This window comes from Pezoporus wallicus, unplaced genomic scaffold (assembly GCF_028554395.1).
Source record: "Pezoporus wallicus isolate ANWC-B61680 ecotype Strahan unplaced genomic scaffold, APGP_CSIRO_Pwel_v1 contig_6899, whole genome shotgun sequence".
Classification (NCBI taxonomy): domain Eukaryota; kingdom Metazoa; phylum Chordata; class Aves; order Psittaciformes; family Psittacidae; genus Pezoporus; species Pezoporus wallicus.
Genome location: NW_026638613.1, coordinates 2,828,815 through 2,848,182, shown reverse-complemented (window position 1 = coordinate 2,848,182; position 19,368 = coordinate 2,828,815). Strand labels below are relative to the sequence as shown.

General features: G+C 40.6%; 1 protein-coding gene across 3 annotated transcripts; it reads left to right on the top strand.

The window, feature by feature from the left end:
• The first annotated feature begins 42 nt into the window (after positions 1-42).
• Positions 43-18,736, top strand: SEC62 (SEC62 homolog, preprotein translocation factor). Of its 3 annotated transcripts, none has more exons than XM_057411516.1 (8): positions 43-164; positions 8,073-8,181; positions 8,577-8,682; positions 10,711-10,915; positions 12,334-12,426; positions 15,050-15,110; positions 16,003-16,122; positions 16,706-18,736. In XM_057411516.1, exons 1-8 carry the CDS (start codon positions 129-131, stop codon positions 17,164-17,166), a joined length of 1,191 nt encoding a protein of 396 aa, XP_057267499.1. In that variant the 5' UTR covers positions 43-128; the 3' UTR covers positions 17,167-18,736. The 3 variants fall into 3 exon arrangements, with proteins under 3 accessions (XP_057267499.1, XP_057267501.1, XP_057267500.1); XM_057411518.1 differs by lacking the exon at positions 43-164 and adding an exon at positions 930-951; XM_057411517.1 differs by lacking the exon at positions 43-164 and adding an exon at positions 4,789-4,809.
• The last annotated feature ends 632 nt before the right edge of the window (positions 18,737-19,368 follow it).

Genomic DNA, 19,368 nt, shown 5'->3' with positions numbered 1-19,368 from the left:
CCCGCTGAACAGCCGAGGGCACGCGGCCTTCCCGCCCCTCCGCAGGCTCCCGCCGCCTCTCGCGAGGCAGCCGCCCCCCTCCCCCCCCCGCGCTCGCTCACGTCACCGGCGGAGCAGACGGGGACAACATGGCGGAGCGGCGGAGGCACAGGAAGCGGATCCAGGTAGCTGGCCCTCTCCCTTCCAGCCTGCCCTGCCCTTGCCTCCTCCCCGGGCGGCAGCTCCCTCTCTCCGTCCTCAGGGAGGCCCGGCTGGGCTGCGCCGGCGGCCCGGCCGCACCTCAAGGGGGCTTCCTTCCCTTTTCCACGGCCTCCCCGCCACGACGCCGTGCCGTTGTGAGGTGGTGGCGGCGGGCGGTGGGGGAAGCACCATCGTCTCGCCCGCCGCCGAGGTAGCGGGATCCCGCAGGCGCCGGGAGCGCCGCACCAGAGCTCGGTAGAAGCCCGGGCTGGCAGCGGGAGACAGGCTTTCCTCAGAATTTTCTAGCAAATTCATAAATCCTCGTAAATACTGAGGGAAGCAGGGGCCCCTGCGGGGCGGAGGAGTGCCTGTAGGAGCGGTTTAGGGGTGCTGCAAGCGTTGCATTCCCGCCGCGGCTGGAGGCTGAGGGGCGGCTGGCACGGCAGGGAGCCCGTCCCGGCCTCACCCTTAGCGGCGGGCCTGCCCTCAGAGGGTCTGCGCCCTCGAAAGTACGTCGTCTTCTTCGAAGACCAGCGGGTGAAATATCGAATGTTCCCTGTTTTTAATGGTCCTATTATACTTAGGATCTCACCCGTTACCAGTGTTGGACAGTAGCTTGATGTGATATAACAACACTCAGAATAGGCGAGCAGCCACCTTAGCCGAGAGCTGACCCATCATCTGTCTGTTCCAGCGATCATAAGGAAAAAGGCATGGGGCAGATGGTGTAAGTATCTTAAAAAAAAACGTGCCCAGCCAGGAAATTATTTGGTGAGAAAAACAGATTTGTTTTTAGAAAACATAAACAACCGCTTGTAAAAATAGACTTTATCAGTTTTGAGATCATGTTAAAATGTAGTGATAATTATGTGGTGTCACTTAAGGGCAAGATGAAGACATCTTAGTTATTTTCACTTACCTGGAAGTCTGGACTTCTTAGTATATTAACAGTGAGTTTTACAAAGTTTATTATGCATGTTTTGGACAGTTATAACATCAGGTACTATAATGGCTGTTACCATTATGTATTGTTAACACTAAGCCTAAATAGTGTGTGTTTGGGATTTATTACTCTGCTGTTGAGTGGAGATAATATTCACAAGAGAAATCATAAAGCCATTCAACAATGTACACTTCATGTGTCATATTTCTGCTTGGTTGCTCTCTCTCATCCTTTCCCTTCCCACCCCACTTTCCCTTCCCCTGAGAAAGCAGAGATGTGCCTATACATCATAGTTTCTTTTTTCCCCTTTAATTCAAACTACGAGAGCCGGGGGAGGGGGAATGCAAAGGGTAATTAATCAAAATCTGGTTAAGCGAGGCTTATCAATCACAGATATTCAATGCATTACCATAAAACATTACAGAATTACTATCTTTTCATACTCATCATAGACTGTCCCTTACCAAGGACAAAACTAGCTCAATAAAGCATCCATCAAACCCAAATTAAATGTAATTAAATGTTTTGTACAATACACAAGGCAGTGGTCTTGCAGACACTTAAGTACATACTTAATTTCCTGCCTGATGTCTGGGTGTTAGCACTTATGGTTTAAGATTGTGGCCTGAATTTGAGATACAACTAGGCAGATAAATGTGTATTGCATCTTAGTAGTTTCTCTGTGTGTGTAAGCAACAGTGGGAAGACAGAACAGTGAACAAAGAGTGTTGAATGCCCAAGTGGTGTTCTTAATTGGGCAATGAATAAACATGTATTTTTCTTGGTAGTTGGTTTTGATTGTTTTTTTCTTTTTTAAGCTTTTCGAACTTTATTGGCGTAGTTACTGTATTATCATGTATATATCCAACCCTAACTATTCTATGATTCTGTGTTTCAGGATAATGCTGCAAGTTTCTTGTTTTAAAATGGAGTGTGTGATTTGTAGTTGTTGCAAGTGCTTTGGAAGCATGCATTTATTTTAGGGTGATGTGTACCCCTTAATAAAGAGAATATTTATCATACTGTATGCAAGTCTGACATCTGAATTGTCATTGAGTACAGCTGCATGTGGCGAAAGGTTCTTAGGAGGAGATGGTGTGTTTAGCTGTGGAAGAGACTGATGTAATGGAGTTTGATACCAAATACTATCTGTATAGAACCTGGGTTATGAATAACTTTTATAGGATTTTATGTCTGCCATCAGGATTGGAATGATGTAGTTAGATCAGCTAGCTGCATGTGAGAGGAGACATGAAAAAAAGTCTCAGTAAAATAGTTCAAAGTTGCGTCAAGCCTACTTTCTGTGTTCTCCATCGGAAGCGATAACAAGGAGGATTTGTTTTATAGATTGCATTTTCATAGAAAGACACATTGCCCAATCTGTATTACATAGCTTAGACTCTTTGCCTAGCCACAAGCTGAAAGTTACAGAAGTTGCAGAAATTGTAACTTAAAAAGTTTGAATAGAGACATTTCGAGGTAAAGTTTTCAAAGTGTCATTCTGAGAGTGATGATAATTAAACTGTAACTGACATGGAGATTACTTCAGACATGCAATGGTGAGAAGAGACTGGTCTGTAGACTGCAGCTTGCTCAAGCCAGTGGGCTCCCACATTATTCAAATTTCTGAAATAAAAAATGCTTGCTGTATACAAAGGGCTTATTAAAAGAAAAACAACATATGTTGTCTAGTGGCTAGTTTAATATTTTTTCTTTAGACAGATACATCTTAAAAGATGGGAGCTGTCTTTGAATGCTTGTTACTCCAGCAACCTGATCAAAGCTATTTCATTTCTTGGGGGAAAAAAAACACAATTCCATGTGTATCCCAAAATACTCAAGCAAAAAAATCTTCTGAGTTGCTTCCTCTGAGAAGCGTTCAGCTGGGCAACATGTGGCACTTGGTTGGCAGGGCCACAGTTTGACTGTTAAGTAGGCATTAAGCTTTAATTACATTGGCCGGATTCCATTGTGCACAGTTCTGTTCTGCCCAGGTGAAGTTTTGTTTATCTTTGCGTTGCAGGTAATAGCACTTGATCAGCACCTTAGTGATGTGTCTAGAAATGTTAATGCATATAAAAACTGCTCTTCTGAATAGAGAAAACAGTTCTTAGGTAGTTCTTAGGTCAGTGTCTCACTGCAAATTGATGGCTGAGCTGCAGATTGATGGCTGAGGTGGCATCAATACCGCATACATCCAATTAACAGCACATAACTTTCCTTGTTGACTTTTTTTTTCCTCTTCACTTGAATCACTGGATTAAAGCTTTGAGTCTCCTGATGAAGGACATCTACTAAATAGCATTGACTGTTGTAGCCTATGGTTCTGTCATGGTTTGGTCTCTGCGGGAAGGAAGATGAAACAGCTGCATTGTTGCTTCCTATGCTACAGTTTTTTGTGAATGCCTATGGAAAGGATCTTCAGAAATGGCAATGCAGTGGTTGTCCAGGAATGCAGAGTTTAATCCACCTTGCCAATTTGTCTTTATTTTCTCATGCATTCTAGTAAAGCTGAGTGGGATGATAACAGAGGAGAATGGCTAAATAACTTCTTTGAAAGTGGGTGGTATTGGGTGATAAGGAGGAAGAAACAAAAATTTTGGGTGGAAAAATGCAGAAAAATAGGAATAAAAAGTAGCAGACCCGCTTGTCATTAAAACAAGAATCATTGGTTTTCAAAAATCTGAGTTACATTTTGGGAGGTGGAAAGAGAAAAAGTCAAAACAACTGGCCTAGGGTAGAAGGGGGTGGAAGCTGGCATGTTTTGTCTTGAAAATACTGTACATAGCTCCTTTGACATGTGTTTAAGCTCAGAAAAAATGGTGATTGCTGGAAAGAATAAATGAGAAAAACAAATAGTTCTATTTTATAGGATATGTATAGGACAAAAAAAAAATCTGTTAATTTTTTTCTGTCAAGAAAATTAATGGCTTGTGGCTAGCAGACAGCCATAGTAATCCAGAAGAACTGGTTTCTCTGCATGGTTCTGCAACTGTTTCTTTAAGACACCTGGGACAATCCGTGTACTGGTCATCAGTGCGGAAGTCAGACTCTGTTAATCACTGAAGAAAATACAGATGGAGTCCTAAGACCCTAATGCATAGAGTTTCTTTTCACTCCCACCCAGTGATCTGTCGAGTCATGCTGATTTGTGAGCTTTTTCTCTGTTGCACCTTGATTTCTTTTAGGCAAAATATTTATGTTTCATCAGAAAGGCTGAGTACTTACTCCCCTGCCACAGAACATTCTCTACACTAAAGTCCTGAGAGTCAGCAGGGAAAAGAAAAAAATAATCCTGTAATTCAGCCTAAGCTTTGATGTGTTCAGACCATCTTCAGAGGAGATAAGGCTAATGCCTCAGAAGTCATCTGTGAGGGATGGTGTTCTGAAAAATCAGAGTTCTAAGATGTAAGAGCAACAAAACAAACTAGATAATAATTTTATTGATTTTGATGACCTGTTTAAAACAGAGGAGCATAAATCCTTGTAGTGCATTTGTCTGCACATGAAATAACTTGTCTTGTTAGTAGTAGTCGTCATTTACTCTCTTCTGATTTTCCAGAAACCCTGTTTTCATTACAACGCTGTGGGAGGAAATCATCCTGGCTTGGGCTGAACCTGTCTCCTTGCAACTGTGATGCAGGGGCAGGGGGGTACGGGGGGAAGAGTGAAATTTTGAACCACAGGTATGCTCTGGCCTTTTGACATCCACATGTGTGATTCCAGGAGTAAGAGAACCTGAGTAAGTCATATTAAGGTAGAGAGGAGAGGGAGAAGACAGGTCATGGGCACACTAGTTTTAATAGTGGTTCAGATGTTTTTATTTTTAACATATACAGGCGGCTTTGCTGCTGCAGTCCCAGCTTGAATTAACTGGGAACTACGTGAGTGTATTGAAGGAAGTTCTGAATGCACTGTGCTATACGTTGATTTGGCAGATAATAGTAAAAAATCAGTTTGATTCAAATTTTCCTTTCACTTCGGTGGGTCTGAAAGGTCCCTGGTCTTGAAAATCTCAGTGTCATTTTACGAACTCATATAGGACAGAATTTTGATAGGAATGCCTGAGAATTTCCTTGAAAATTTGAAAATACCAGTGCATTCGTAGTAAGTAGGTAGGCTGAGCCCTGCTTTTTCTGCCTGCCTGTAGATGGAGTTCTTCTGTCTACATAAATAAGACATTTGGTTTGATTTTATTTTTAATGGCATTCTTCCAGAGTTTGTAAATTATCAGGGATCATAAATCTCCAAATTTTACATGCTCTCTAGTGACACATGCATTTTTCAATATACAAAATAAAGTAGATGCAAGGGTCTAAAATCTGGAGCAGAAGTATTTGGAAGCTTGACACTAGCCTATTTTTTATTACTGGAAAACAGAGTTTTAACAGAGAAGACATTTTACAACATTCCAGAAATATATTACCTGGGATGTCTTCTAGTTTTCCTATAAAAGCAAACTTTAAATACCAGGAAGTTTTCATAATGCTTTTTAAGGCCATGTGATCTGTTGTAAAGCGTTATAGTTTGTTGAGAACTACCCCTTGATTTATTTGTATAATGCTTTTCAGAATGTATCAGGAGACTTAAAAGTGTCTGTCTTTTGGCTAGTTTTACAACTGAATATAAAGATCAGTTGAGCTGCATCTTAAAAAAGTTGTGCATAGGATATTGAAGTTTTCAGTGCTTGTGTTGATTTCATGTTATGATAAAAATATAGTTTTCATTTCTGTCAGTTGTCTGTTGTAATATTTTAACAAAAACCTGGCTCTGCAAATTAAAGGGATGAAAATAGGATGAAAAAGGATTAAATTGCAGAGAAAACTTTCTCAGAATAAGCTCAATGTAACTGTGGCAGTCTTTCTCACAGGGCAGAATTTTTGTTTGAAATGTTATAAAAGTAGCCCACAGAAAAAGACAAAGCAACACATAGTAAGGAGCAATCAAAGTAAAAATATCCTGGTGCCAGCCACTGCCTATGTAGTACAGCACATGACCGAGCAGAATCATAAATATTTTAGGAAGAAGGGAGAAAAAAAAAAGCCTAGCAGAGGAATTAACATTGATGTGAATATCTGTAGTGTCTCTGACTGTTTTACTGTCTGTGCTGTGAAGAACAACATTTTGCCCTGTGAATTGTTGTTCCAAGTTTAATTTCCTGGTAGGAAATACTAGAAAAGCATTATTTTGAAAATGAACTGCTGTGTGTAGTCATCAGTCTTCACTGTACCTTAGCATCATTTGCTGGATTTAATCCATTTTAACTTCTTTTGTTGCTATTAGACTGCATCTGGTTTGGTACCAAACTTGGTAGCATCATTAGCGATGTACAGTTCCATGGAAGGGGACATCAGACCACAGTACATATATTATGAGCATACATGCAGTCAGCTAGTGAATAGTTTTCTATGAGTTATGTAATGTTTTATACAGATTCTTAAAAATTAAAAAGGGATGGAACATGAAGGAGTTAATCCCTATGAGGATTATTAGAATCATCTGACTTAATTTGAGCACAAACAAACTGGTGAGTGTGAGAGCGTATTTCTGTATAAAGAATTTAAACTTTAAAAAATACTCAGTAACCTCTACTCTCTGTGGAGTCTTTTGGATATCTTATGTCTGTATTACTCTTTAAAATTGTCCTCAGATAGGAAAAGCAACAATCTCCTCTAGAAGGATCATTCATTAACCAGTTCATTTTGAAAGTTTGCTGTGCAAACTGTTGAAAATTAACAACTCTCACCAGCAAAGTTTTTATTCTGGTGTAACAACATCTATTTAACCTTGCACTGTCACTTACCATGCTTCCTGTGCTATTGCCATTAACATCTTAAAGGCAGTGATGAAGGTTGTAGATGTTTATTGACCTTTAAAAACATTGTGTCTTTAAATAGAAACTTCACATTCCGTGTATTCCTGTAAATCACCAATCTGTTTTGTGGCTTCTGTAATCTGTTTCTTTGGCCAGCACAAGAAGAATAGGTACAGAAAAGGTACTGCCAGTCTGAGAAGATGTCCTGGTGTCTCCCTGTTACTGATCTGCGAGTAGTGGGGGATTTGAAAAATTCAGCCTTACTGCTTCAGGGAATTCTTACGGAGAGGAAGTTTGCATGACTCAGTGCAATATGTGAAACACTTGTTTCAGATACGATTTTGTGAAGCAGGAACATTCCTGCTTACAGATAACAGGTCTTAATTTTACATAATTGAAGATGTCCGTCTCCATCCTGCCTTACACAATATTGAATTCTGCTACCTCTCTGCAAGTTGGTAAATGTGCAGAGGTGATGAATGTGCGCAGACTAATGGCTCCCTTTTCTTAAAATGCCTGTTTTGATGTTTGTGAACTTCATCCTGCTGTGCTTCATCATCTCTAGGTTGGCAGAATCTCCTTGATGGTACTCTGAAGTTCAAGTCATTTTGTGGTCATGCAGTGATACTGAAATTTTCTAGCCAAATCTTTCAGCTTCTTTTCAGCATGATTTTCTCCTCGTTCACCTGAAATTCAAACTGCTTTGTATTCTGTCAATATGCCTACGTTCCTGTCATTTCATATATTCTCATTCCTCCCTCTATTGTTTTCCTTTGTTCTCAGCTTCACAACTGTTTTCATCCAAGCTTGTATGCCTTAAACAGCTTTCCATGTGCCCAGTGCTTACCTCTTAGCTCATCTCTGATTTTTCTCTTTTTACAGAGCTGTTAAAGGAGTTCCTAGGTGTTGACTTCAAATCGCCTAACTTAAGAAGTCCTGCATTTTTGCTCTGTGTAGATAGGAAGTTCTTGGGGGAAATGACCTATTTTCACATCTTTTACATTTTATTTATTATTTACATATTGTCATAAAACAATGAGGACTTTGCAATATTTGATTTTAGAGCCCAAATGAGTGTTTTTTTTTTTCCCATGTGTTTAAAACTGTATTAATTTTGGACTTTTACCATTGTAGGAGGTCGGTGAGCCATTCAAAGAGGAGAAGGCTGTTGCTAAATACTTACGTTTCAACTGTCCAACAAAATCCACCAACATGATGGGCCACCGAGTTGATTATTTTATTGGTAGGGTTACTTTTAACCAGAGAATGGAAGTTTCTTCTAACTTTGTACTTGGGGGGGGGGGGGGGGGGGGGGGGGGTGTTTTCTTTTTATTATTAGTGCTTTATCTAATAAGTACTGCTCTTACAATTTGGTTTTGAAAAGTTATCTAGGCATTAGATAGCCATAAAATTAATCTTAACAGCCTGAAGTAAACACAATAAACTTTCCACTCTGTGATTTAAAGATGCATAGTTTTCATGAGTATTTTAGAATAGTGGCTAGCCATACCTTAAAGAGTGAGAGGATGTGGAACATCACCACAACTTACTGGTTGGTGTGGTTCAAGGAATGTAGACTAAATGTTAAAATGAATGTTGTTAATTTTAATGCATTTTTGATTCTGTTTTCCCCTCTAGCCTCAAAAGCTGTGGATTGCCTCCTGGATTCTAAATGGGCAAAGGCAAAGAAAGGGGAAGAGGCTTTATTTACAACCCGAGAGTCTGTAGTTGATTACTGCAACAGGTGTGGCCTAGTCTCATTAACTAAGTTTATTAATGAGTATGGTTGTCAAGCTATTAAGTTGTGTTAGCTGTTTAGGAACCAGTTGCACTTAGACTTTGTGCATTCTCAAACATGGGGTTGTTTGTAGAAATGATAATTGCAGTTTTATTACTGTGTTTGAAGGTGGAAACAATGTTGTTTCTTCATCTTTGTTCTTGAAACTCTCGCACGCTTTCATTATGCATGTGAGGCAAGATGAAAAAAAAATTTCCTAAATTTCATAGTTTTTTTAAGTTAGTAGGATCAGAGCTCTCAAATCTCTCATGTGGAGCTGGTCTGCAATCACGGTAGAAGCTGGACCCTGAGGTTTAGATTATGCCTCTCTGATGGTCAGATGTCCCTTCAGTGTACTCACTGAAGTGTTTTCAGAGTTTTAAATATTAGCACAGTCTACTTCCTTTGCCTTTTGGAAGGGATGGAGAAGTATCTTAATACAAAAATAATCCATTCAGTGTAAAAGGCTGCTTAGGCTCTTACGCATGTTGGAAACAAGTACCTTAACTCTTTTGTCGTGGCTATTGCTTGTTTTACCTGTTGTATTAAACAAAAGAACAAATAGCAGATCCTGCTCCTTCATCCTGTGTCAGTTGCATCAGTCAATTGCATGTTTAAAACAAGTTACCAATTGAGTTCATAACACTGTTTAAGTACATAAGGTCTCCTGGTACTCATATATACTGATCTAAGTTCAGTAAATTATCTTTTGAGGGGTTTTGCTCACAAATAAGCTACAGAAACAATGCTCTTTTCAGCAGATCTATAGAGGGTTAGCAAGTTGGGAATCAGCAAGCAATCTGAACTTCAGTAGTTACGGCAAGGTCTGTCCTGCTTCAGGACCGGACTGTTTGCTGTGCTGGTACTATGGCTGTGTGCTCAGAGCAGTAGGTCTGCAGTCTCATCTTTTTATAATTCCATCAGAGGCAGAGGTAGCTCCCACACCTGAAAGAGCTGTCCTGCAGGCAAGACCTGTCCTGTGGGCTGCTCAGTACCTGAGCCCCTAAACTTCCAGCTACAAAGAAAACCAGTTTCTGCCAAACAAGTGATTTTTCTGTTGCTAGAAAGAGAATCCATGCCAACAGTTGTCTGAAGGAAGGGTTTTTTACACACCTGAAACAACTCTGCCTGAGAGTCAGTATGCATATAAGTGTAATTGGTAGAATAACTTCTCTATCTTCAGCGAGTTCCTCGGTTTAACCAGCAGTATGGCATAAAGATTTGGTCTGCAGCAAGAGAAGAAAGAAAGCAAAGACAAATCAAGTTGATTTGTTGCTCCAAATGAGGATTTTTGGTGTGAATATGTATTTGGGTTTCACACCCCACTGCTTCCTCTCAGTGCAAAGAGCAGTATTCTGTGTGGCTCTTCCTATTCTGAATTTGGCTATGATTCTTTCAACGATATTACTTGCTGGTGACAAGGTTAAGAATCAACAAGGGTTGAGAATCCCAAATACTGTATTTCCTGGAGCCCGCTGGCCATATGTATATGTGCTCTAAGGTATATTTGTAGCTGGTGTGAATGGAATGCTTGCACATGTACCACAGTTTTATCAGGATGATTTTATTCATCATGCACCACTTGCCGAGGAACTTGATAAGCCATATGTGCACTTTCTTATTTGTGCTGTGAAATACACTGACATGAACCTGAACATAAATATTGGATGAAGTTGCATTAGCGGGAAAGATAATTAAATTGACCTGGTGGGTTTCACAGTCTTGCGTCTTGCAGCTTCATTCATATCTATGCAAAATGCTGCCACAGAAAAGTAGGAGGTTTACCCAGTTTCGAGAAGTAAGAGGTGAGACCCAGGATAGTTAGATTGTGTGTAGTTAGTTCTAAATGGAGCAGATGATGGTGATCTCTGTCTTTCAGTCATGCTAGTCATGATTATAGTAGATACTCTAGAATGGTATCCGATTAACAGTTGAGAAAACATCATTATCACACAGCCATACTTAAATGTATCATTTAACTTTTTTCATTTTAAGACTCCTGAAAAAACAGTTCTTTCATCGAGCATTGAAAGTGATGAAAATGAAACCTGACAAGGATACAAAGAAAGAAAAGGAAAAAGGAAAGGCTGAGATTGGGAAAGAAGAGGAGAAAAAGAGCAAGAAGGAAAGTGTCAAAGATGACAAAAATAAGAAGGAGAAAGAAAAGAAGAAGGATGGTGAAAAAGAGGAGTGTAAGAAGGTAAGTACTGTCTGTCAGAGGAGAGAGACACCTGTGACAGGGAATATAGTAACTGGTGAGATTACATGGGCTTAAAATATAGTTGGTTGTTCTAAAATGTGACATACCTTTTTTTTTTTTTTTTTTTGCCTGTTTTCGTCTCTAGAGTGCCCTGGGTTTGTGATTTGTTTGGTTTTTACTTTAGGCTTGCTCTGATTTTGATCTGTATGAAAAAAGAGGCTTCAGCTATGCCTTGTTTACCTCATCATCTTCCAGTGTGGGCTGAGATAATAAAAACCTGCTCTTAGCTGCAGCAGGCAGTGATGCTTTCTACGTTAGCACAGGATAACATGCAGGCATGGGACCAGACATCTGAAAGCAGTGCAGCTGCACACCTGAAACAAAACCAAGTTTGTGGTGTTTGGCAATAAGAATGTTTGTAATGTTTGATACATGATGCTTGTAAATAGCTCTGTGCTAGGGTGCCAGGTTTGTGTGGGACAGCTCCATTACTAACCTGTGTAACACCTAGTTTTTACAGACTTCTGATTTATTTCCTTTGAAGTTCAGACTGTCTTTATTAAGTTTTCATGTGTTTTTTCATGTTTTCATTCCTAAATTAAAGTAGAATTTAGAATTCCTAAATTAAAATGTTAGGAGTCTGCAGGAGAAACTTGAGAGGGGGATGTGGGTTTTTTCTTCTATATACAGTGGTGTGAATCCTGTGAGAGTAGGATAGTGCTTAAGTGATTCCCATTCTCATTGAAATAAGGGCAAATTTAGCAACAGCTATAGTCAACATGTACAAAGGTCTGGACCTCAGAAGAAAGCTAGGTGGCTAATGAAAGAATTACAAACAAAACAGTCTCACTGGCAGTCTAAACACAGAAGCTGGTACAAGCTTATCTTAACTCTTGAGGTACTTTAAAATGATGCTGCTGCAAGTTATGAACCCCGGCAGTTGCCTGTCATCTGGAGAGTTATGTTAGTAAATAATTTTTAAACCAGTCATTATTTATTGAGCTGATATTTTAGTGGATTATATAAGATAATGAGTAGTAACTTGAACACCACCACAGGACAAAAATTAGAAAGTTAATTTTAAGCAAAGAAAATAAGCAAAAAGAAGGAACGGGAGACAGGGAGGAGGAAGCACAAGATCCAGAAAGAGACTGAGGAGATAAACCAGGCAGAAGCCAATTCTTAAAGGATGCCTTTGTGGTAAATACAGAACAAATAATTCTAATGAAGTTAGGGTTGAAGTGGTGTTCGTTGTTACTGATCTTTGTGCCGATTTCCTGTTAACTCTCTGGGGAGCTTCGCTATGCATTTGAAGGCATAATATAATCCTGAAGTCGTAGTCTAGTCCTTAGACACTAATTTAAGAATAAGATTTCTCTTTCCTTAAAATTTAACTTCAATTTTGTGCTTGTTTTCAGGATGAGACCCCAGGAACACCCAAGAAAAAGGAAACTAAAAGGAAATTTAAACTTGAGCCACATGAAGACCAAGTTTTCTTGGATGGCAATGAGGTAGGATTTATGGGTACTTCCTCACTTTTAGTGTCAATGTACCATTGTCCAATAACAGGTTAGTTTACTGGATTTCTGCAAACTCTTTTTTGGCATGTAGAAAGAAAAATTAATGGCGATATGGTGGCTGATCTTGAAACACAGGTTTTTAGATAATTGCAAGGAGGTCAGAGGGAGATAACCAATAGCTTAAAAAAATCACAAAGAAACTGTATTACTAGTAGTTTCTGTGTTGGTGGCCATGAGGTGCAGTGTTTGTCCTCCAGGTATAATGGGGTGCTGGAGCAGGCTGCACAGAGCAGTTTTACAGCCTCCATGCTCAGCAGCTTTCTGGAGTGGACCCAGTAAAACCCTGAGTAAGTTGGGCAGCCCTTGCAGTGGACCCTGATCTGAACAGCAGGCTGGGCTGGAGGGCCTCTTCAGGTCCCTTCCAACCCACATTATCCTGTGTCTGTTATCCTGCTGAAATATTTCTAAACAAGACACAGACCTTTTGAAACATGATGTTCAGTCACAGGTAGGGAAATAAAAACATTCTTGCCACCCACAGGCTGCCTGACTCTGATCTGGGCAGATGGGTGACACTTGGGCATTCCTTGGTTCTCATCCTGGCTTTACTGCTGAAACTCAGATCTTAAATGCTTCTGCATACTTTGCTTTCCCAGAAGACAGAGAACTTGATTAACAGCTCTGTAATGCAGAGAGTAATTCTTGTGTTTTTAATGTTTGGTATAAGCGGGAAGCCTTTACTTCAGCAGAACCGCACCTTGTTTGTGTTGATGCTGTGTGCCACTGTCCTGGAATTTCCGTGCAGATTCTTGCACACGATGGTTATAAAACATACACAGCAGTGAACTCTAAATAAACACTTTGTGCTGAAAATGTATTTCCTCTATGTATCTTTAATTTGCTCTTCTCAGTCAGTTCTTTTACTGCCAGCCTTGTTCTATGTCATCCCACTGCATACCGAATCACACCTCCCTCTGATCCTCACTGTTGTCTTTTACATGGAGTAACTGTGATGGTGAGTGGCATTCAAAGTGAGGGTACAGCACTGCATTTGCAGTACAATGGTATTTACTCCTTGTCTTAACATCATTTACTTTTTTATTAATGACCTGACATTGTTGAAGAACTGCAACTCTCAAGAGGCTTTTTTTAAGTAGGAACTAATTTCGAGCCAATGCTTGTATATGTACATTGAGCTGGTTTTTACCTTTTCTTCCTTATTTTGCACTTATGAACACTGAATATTATTACACACTGCCTTACTGCTGGTCACCACTCACGAGCTGCAGTTTGTTTGGACTCATGGAACAGCTGACTGGAAGAAGAGCTGCACTTGCATATACTCAACTCTCACACTCTGTGAGAAGTAGAATATTAAATACATGTTGTGTCACTCTGAAAAACTGTATTTTTGCCTCTAAGGTGTCCTCCTGCTAGTTCATACTAATACACTGCTGTGGAGGTTGCTGGTTTCTAGTAATTAGCAGCTTCTCTTCATAATTCATAGCTGATATTCAAATTGTTTGGTAGGAAAAAAAAAAAATTCCTGTTTTTCTAGTTCAGAAAATCCTGCACTTTAGCTAGAAGTTGGTGGTGTTTTTTGACAAGGGTGAGCAAATCTGATTCATACAGGTCCACAGTTCTAGCACAAACATTTTGTACCATGTTGCAACTGTAGACATGTAGATAACAGTGCGTTGTGGAACAGCAGGTACAGTTATGCTTATCTGAGGCCATCAAATGGGACTTCAGCTGAATTGAGCATTTCAGCTGGTTGCTTTGTTCCATACGTTCAGTCTGTTTTTTTTCCCCTCTTAGGGAAATCTCTTCAAAGGTAGAAGGAGTATGGCCAGCAGGTTGAGGGTGGGTGATTCTGCCCTTCTACTCTGCTCTTACAAGACGCTGCTATGGTAGGGGGCTGGAACTACATAATCTTTAAGGTCCCTTCCAACCCAAACCATTATGTGATTCTATTTTGTTTGCACAAAAGTTTTTTTTGACTTCATACTGAACAACATTAATGAATAAAGAAAGATAAAACCAAACCTTGCTTCAGTGATATGTCTGAATTTTTCATTTCCCTGTCAGGTTTTTCTGTCTGATTGTTTTCCCCAGGATTTTGTCACCTGTAAGTTAAGCAGGTACAACTTCTTTCATGAAGTAATTCTTTGAGAGATCCAGGCTGAGCTTTCCACTTACACAGTGTAGGAGCTCCTTCCCTTCCTTCTTCCTCTGCAATGGGAAGCCTCCAGCATGGCCAGCACTCTGCCCAGCTGCAGTTTGCGTTGCCTTTGGCCTCCTGCCACAAGACTCATAACCAGCGCAGCTCAGGCAGTGCTGCGGGCACATAGGCATGTAGCCCCTTGGCTGTCTGTCTCCTTTTGCACCTCTTCTGCTGGCAGAAAAACCTGTTTCAAGTCCTGGTCAAAGTATAACCCTTCCTAGGATACAGGGGCCCCTGCCCTGCTCCTCTGCTCTGACACAGTACTGACTTGCAGGGCCTCTGTTCAGCACCAAGTAGACAGCACGGCAGTAAGTGTTTGGGTGAGGCAACAAATGAAATAATTTATCAGAGCTTGTTTTCCAAGTGTAAACCAGATTATTTCTGTTGTAGGTGTATGTGTGGATCTATGACCCCGTTCACTTTAAAACATTTGCCATGGGACTTGTACTTGGTAAGTAAAAGCAGGCGTTGGTGAGGACATCATAAATGTAGGCATAGTATTCCAGGCCCATCTGTCCTTGGTGAAGTTTGTCTTTTCCCAGATAAAGTTTTGCTCTTCAGTCTCAGCATGATGTGATACTGAACCTATTACATGAATTTTAAAGGGCTGCTACATGTTGAAAAGTAAAAGCTGAAACATGCATTAGCAGAGATACGCAGGCTGGTTATTTCCATTGCTGTAAGCTAACAAGTAAGTGATCCAATAGGCCATGCGGGTTATATAAAAATGTGAAAAATATTAAAGGGATGATTTTAAGTTATGAGTGATACCTTTCTGATCCTAAAACTTGTATTTGTGTAGGATAAGCCAAATCACCTGGTTTGGTTTTGTTGTTTTTTTTGTGTAATCTAAATTAGTATTGATGTTAACTGCTGATGTTAAGCTCACTGATGACAGTGAGCTAACAGATCAGTGTCCTACTGGTCTAGCCCTCTGACTTGTTCTGCCAGCTTCCTCTGTGTGGAACAGCCACCTCTCCTGAGAACTCACATCATCCCTTGTGGGCTTTGACCCACAAGGGTCAAAGTGGGGCCAACACAACTTCAATCCAGCTCCCTGTGTCCCTTTCCTGCTGCACTGGTTATAGTCAGCTCCCTGCTCCCCTTTTTACTTGTGCCCACTCCTCAGAGAGGCTCCTTTTGCTCTATTGGCTAAGCAGAGTGACTCAGAGTTGCTGAATGCAACGTCTCTACCCAGTACAAAAAACAGTGAGTCTAGACAAGTTTTCAGCTATTCTCAGTACCTCATACTATGCTAAGCCAATACCTTGAAGAAATAGTAAGCCTAGTACCTTTGTACCCATACCATGAAAAAATAATTGTCCTTCTCATGCTTTTCTTAGTGATTGCTGTTATAGCTGCAACGCTGTTCCCCCTCTGGCCAGCGGAAATGCGTGTTGGTGTTTATTACCTCAGTGTAGGCGCAGGCTGTTTCGTCGCCAGTATTCTTCTTCTTGCCGTTGGTAAGTGTTGGTCATCCTCAGTGTCACCAGGTGAAGTTTGAAAGGTCAGAGACAAGGAAGACAGAGCCTACCTCTTGGACGTGGTCCGAACAGTCAGACCGATTCTTTGTTACGGATTTCCCTCCTGGCCACTGGGTGTCAGAGTTGTGCCACAGAAAGAAATCAAGCTTGTCACCTGGTTGTGTTTCCTGTAGAGTGGAGATCTGTGTACTGCCTCCCTTAAAAAAGAAAAAGAAGGGGGGGGGGGGGGGCAAAACAAACCCAAGAGCTGTGCATAAAAACATATTCAGTGGTGGAAATGATGTAACCAGGATTTTAAGGCTTTCTTCAGCTTGTATCTCTGTAACTGCAGGGATTAAAAGCTAAATCGTAGATAAGGTTCATAATTAATGGGATGGGGGAGACACGGTAAGAACAACTGATGCCACAGCGCTGTTGCAGAACAAGAGATTTCCTCCTAAGGTCACCCCTGTCCCTGGCTTGAGGTGGGCATCAGCCTGTCGTGCACATTTCTTACACCACAGGTGTGCATTGTGTGTCTTTATTATAAACCCCAGCATTTCTGTTTTTTTTTTATATACAGCTCGCTGCATCCTTTTCCTAATCATCTGGCTGATCACTGGAGGAAGGCATCACTTCTGGTTCCTGCCAAACCTTACAGCAGATGTGGGCTTCATTGACTCCTTCAGGCCTGTGTACACACATGAATACAAAGGACCAAAAGCAGACTTAAAGAAAGAGGAAAAATCAGAATCCAAAAAGCAGCAAAAATACGACAGTGAGGAGAAATCAGACAGTGAGAAGAAGGAAGAAGATGATGGGAAAACAGAAGGACCGAGGAACTCGGGAACAGACGGCTCTGGAGGAGAGCGGCATTCAGACACTGACAGTGACAGGCGTGAAGACGACAGGTCCCAGCACAGTAGTGGAAATGGAAACGACTTTGAAATGATCACAAAAGAAGAACTGGAACAGCAAACAGATGAGGGAGATTGTGAAGAGGAGGAAGAGACCGAAAGTAGGCCTTCACATGAAAAATCATAACTCACTGTGGTTTGGGGACTAAGTATGTGCAAATGGTTGGATTTTCTTTGTTGGCTGATCACCAAAACATAGACCATACAGTAGCGTCTTTGTTTGCTGAAATATACATGTTACCAAACAGTTTTATATCTAGTTTCTTCATTTTTTTTTAACCATTAACTTGATTATTTGGTACTATGTTAATCATTAATATCCATTTACAGAAGTTTTATCAATCTGACAAGTCTTCTATTGATTGATAGATTGCCCAGATTGTCCTCAAACATACTGAAGAACAGTTTTCTGGTACTTGCATAACTGGTCAATTAGTTTAGCTTCTCAAACTTGCTTTTGTAAAACAGGTGATAGTGGAATGACCAAATCTTCAATTATTCCTAATTATTTGATCTCTAGTTAGGTAAAGCCCATCTTAGCCTACAGCTTTCTTGTTATCCTTCTTGATTTTGTTTTCAAAAGATTGTGAAAACTTTCCTGAGAAAACTAGTTTTAGCAGAAGTATTTGGCTGAAAATGTAGAAGCTGGTAGTGCTGAATTCAGCTGCAGTGCTCTTTTTCTCCAGACTGCGTGCCAGCAACCGAGGAAATCCAAACTGGTTTTGTACATCTGGTTCACAGAAAGATGTCATCTCCAGCAGGTGAAGGAACTCTCCAGGTTTGGAAATCCTGGCTGTTTTCCTTCTCCTGCTCCATCATAATTAAAATTTAAATAAATGTATTCTGTACATAATTTACAAATAAAGCAAACCATTTACTTTAACTGCTACTTATTATTTAGAAATTTGATCCAGCATTCAGTTTGTATTATTAAAGCCATTTTGTGGTGTATCTATCGGAGAAATGCAAGTCACGAGGACCTCACAGAATATTTGTGTATGATTGGTAGCTGTTCCACAAAAGCTTTAGTTTTGTGCCAACATTCCATGTATTTGAGTATGAGTAAATTGATCTTTATTAAATGAAAGCAAACAACATAGCTGTATGTATGCCTTAATGTTAAACTTTCTCTATTCTGGAACTGGACTACTTTTAAAACTGAAGAGGCAGCAGAGTTTTCCTCTGTTCAGAAGCACAGGTAACTCAAAGCTAATACAAAATGACCATTAATAATTTGTTTATAAATATTTTGGAGTAGTTTGTATGGTTTCTGTTGTGCGTCCCTTTCTGCTGGATGTTTGGAGGATGTATGTTCAGGTTAACTAAGCACTGAGAAAGCGAAGACTTGGCATGATTCATCCAGATGACTCCAAGATTGAGTATAGATTCGATTGCCTTCCAGAGCCGCTCAGAGAAGATGAGGGTAAGCCTGGCATTTTAATGACTAACTTGGAGAGCTGTTTTTTCCCCTGTCCTAAATTCATTCCCTTTCCTTCCAGCATTGGCGTTTTTGATGAAGATACTAATTTTTTCGGATTATGCAAATATAAACATCATAATGGGTGCATTGATAATTCATGGATCTGGTGTATTTGCTTCTTAAATATTTACTCCATGAGGAAACAGATAAATTGGATCACTTTTTTATTAATATAGCAAAAAATTAAAGGACCCATTACCTTAATAGATTGACTCCTAGATACTTGTGTGGTATCACTGATTACAATAGGTAAGGAAGTATCTGACTTGGGTACATCTCATGGTGATGAAGCCGCTCCAGCAGCTGATCTGAGACACTCCTGATGCTTTGCTCAGATGAGGTCTCATTCTCTTTGTGCTTGCATGTCACACTTTCATGGCTGCTGCTGACAGCAGAGCTGCCTCTTCCAGCACAAGTACCTTGGGCCTGTTTGCTCTGTGAGTGCTGGTACCTCTGGCCTGAAGAGCAGGTGCTATGGCTTGTTTGGTAACTTGCTTTTCAGCAGGCAGGTGCAGAGTTACAGAACTTTGTGCTGAATGTTCATCGTGTTCAGTTCCTGCTGATGCTGATGGGAGCACAACCGAGGGTGGTCAGCCTTGCGCGTAAGTGTCTTCCAGAGGCTATTTAGAGATTGGCACTGGGTGAGTGCTCCATACACTGAGCACGGCAGAACACATGCGCTGGCAGTGTCCAGCAGTGGCTCACAGCAGGCTCCACAGCCACTGCCTGTCTTTGAAGAAATACGGGATTTCAATCATTTCAAGTGCGTTTCCTCCTAAAAGTGAAGTAAAATCTTAAGGGCCTTGCTGAGGAAATAGGTTGAAATGGTTGAATAATAAATACTTCAGT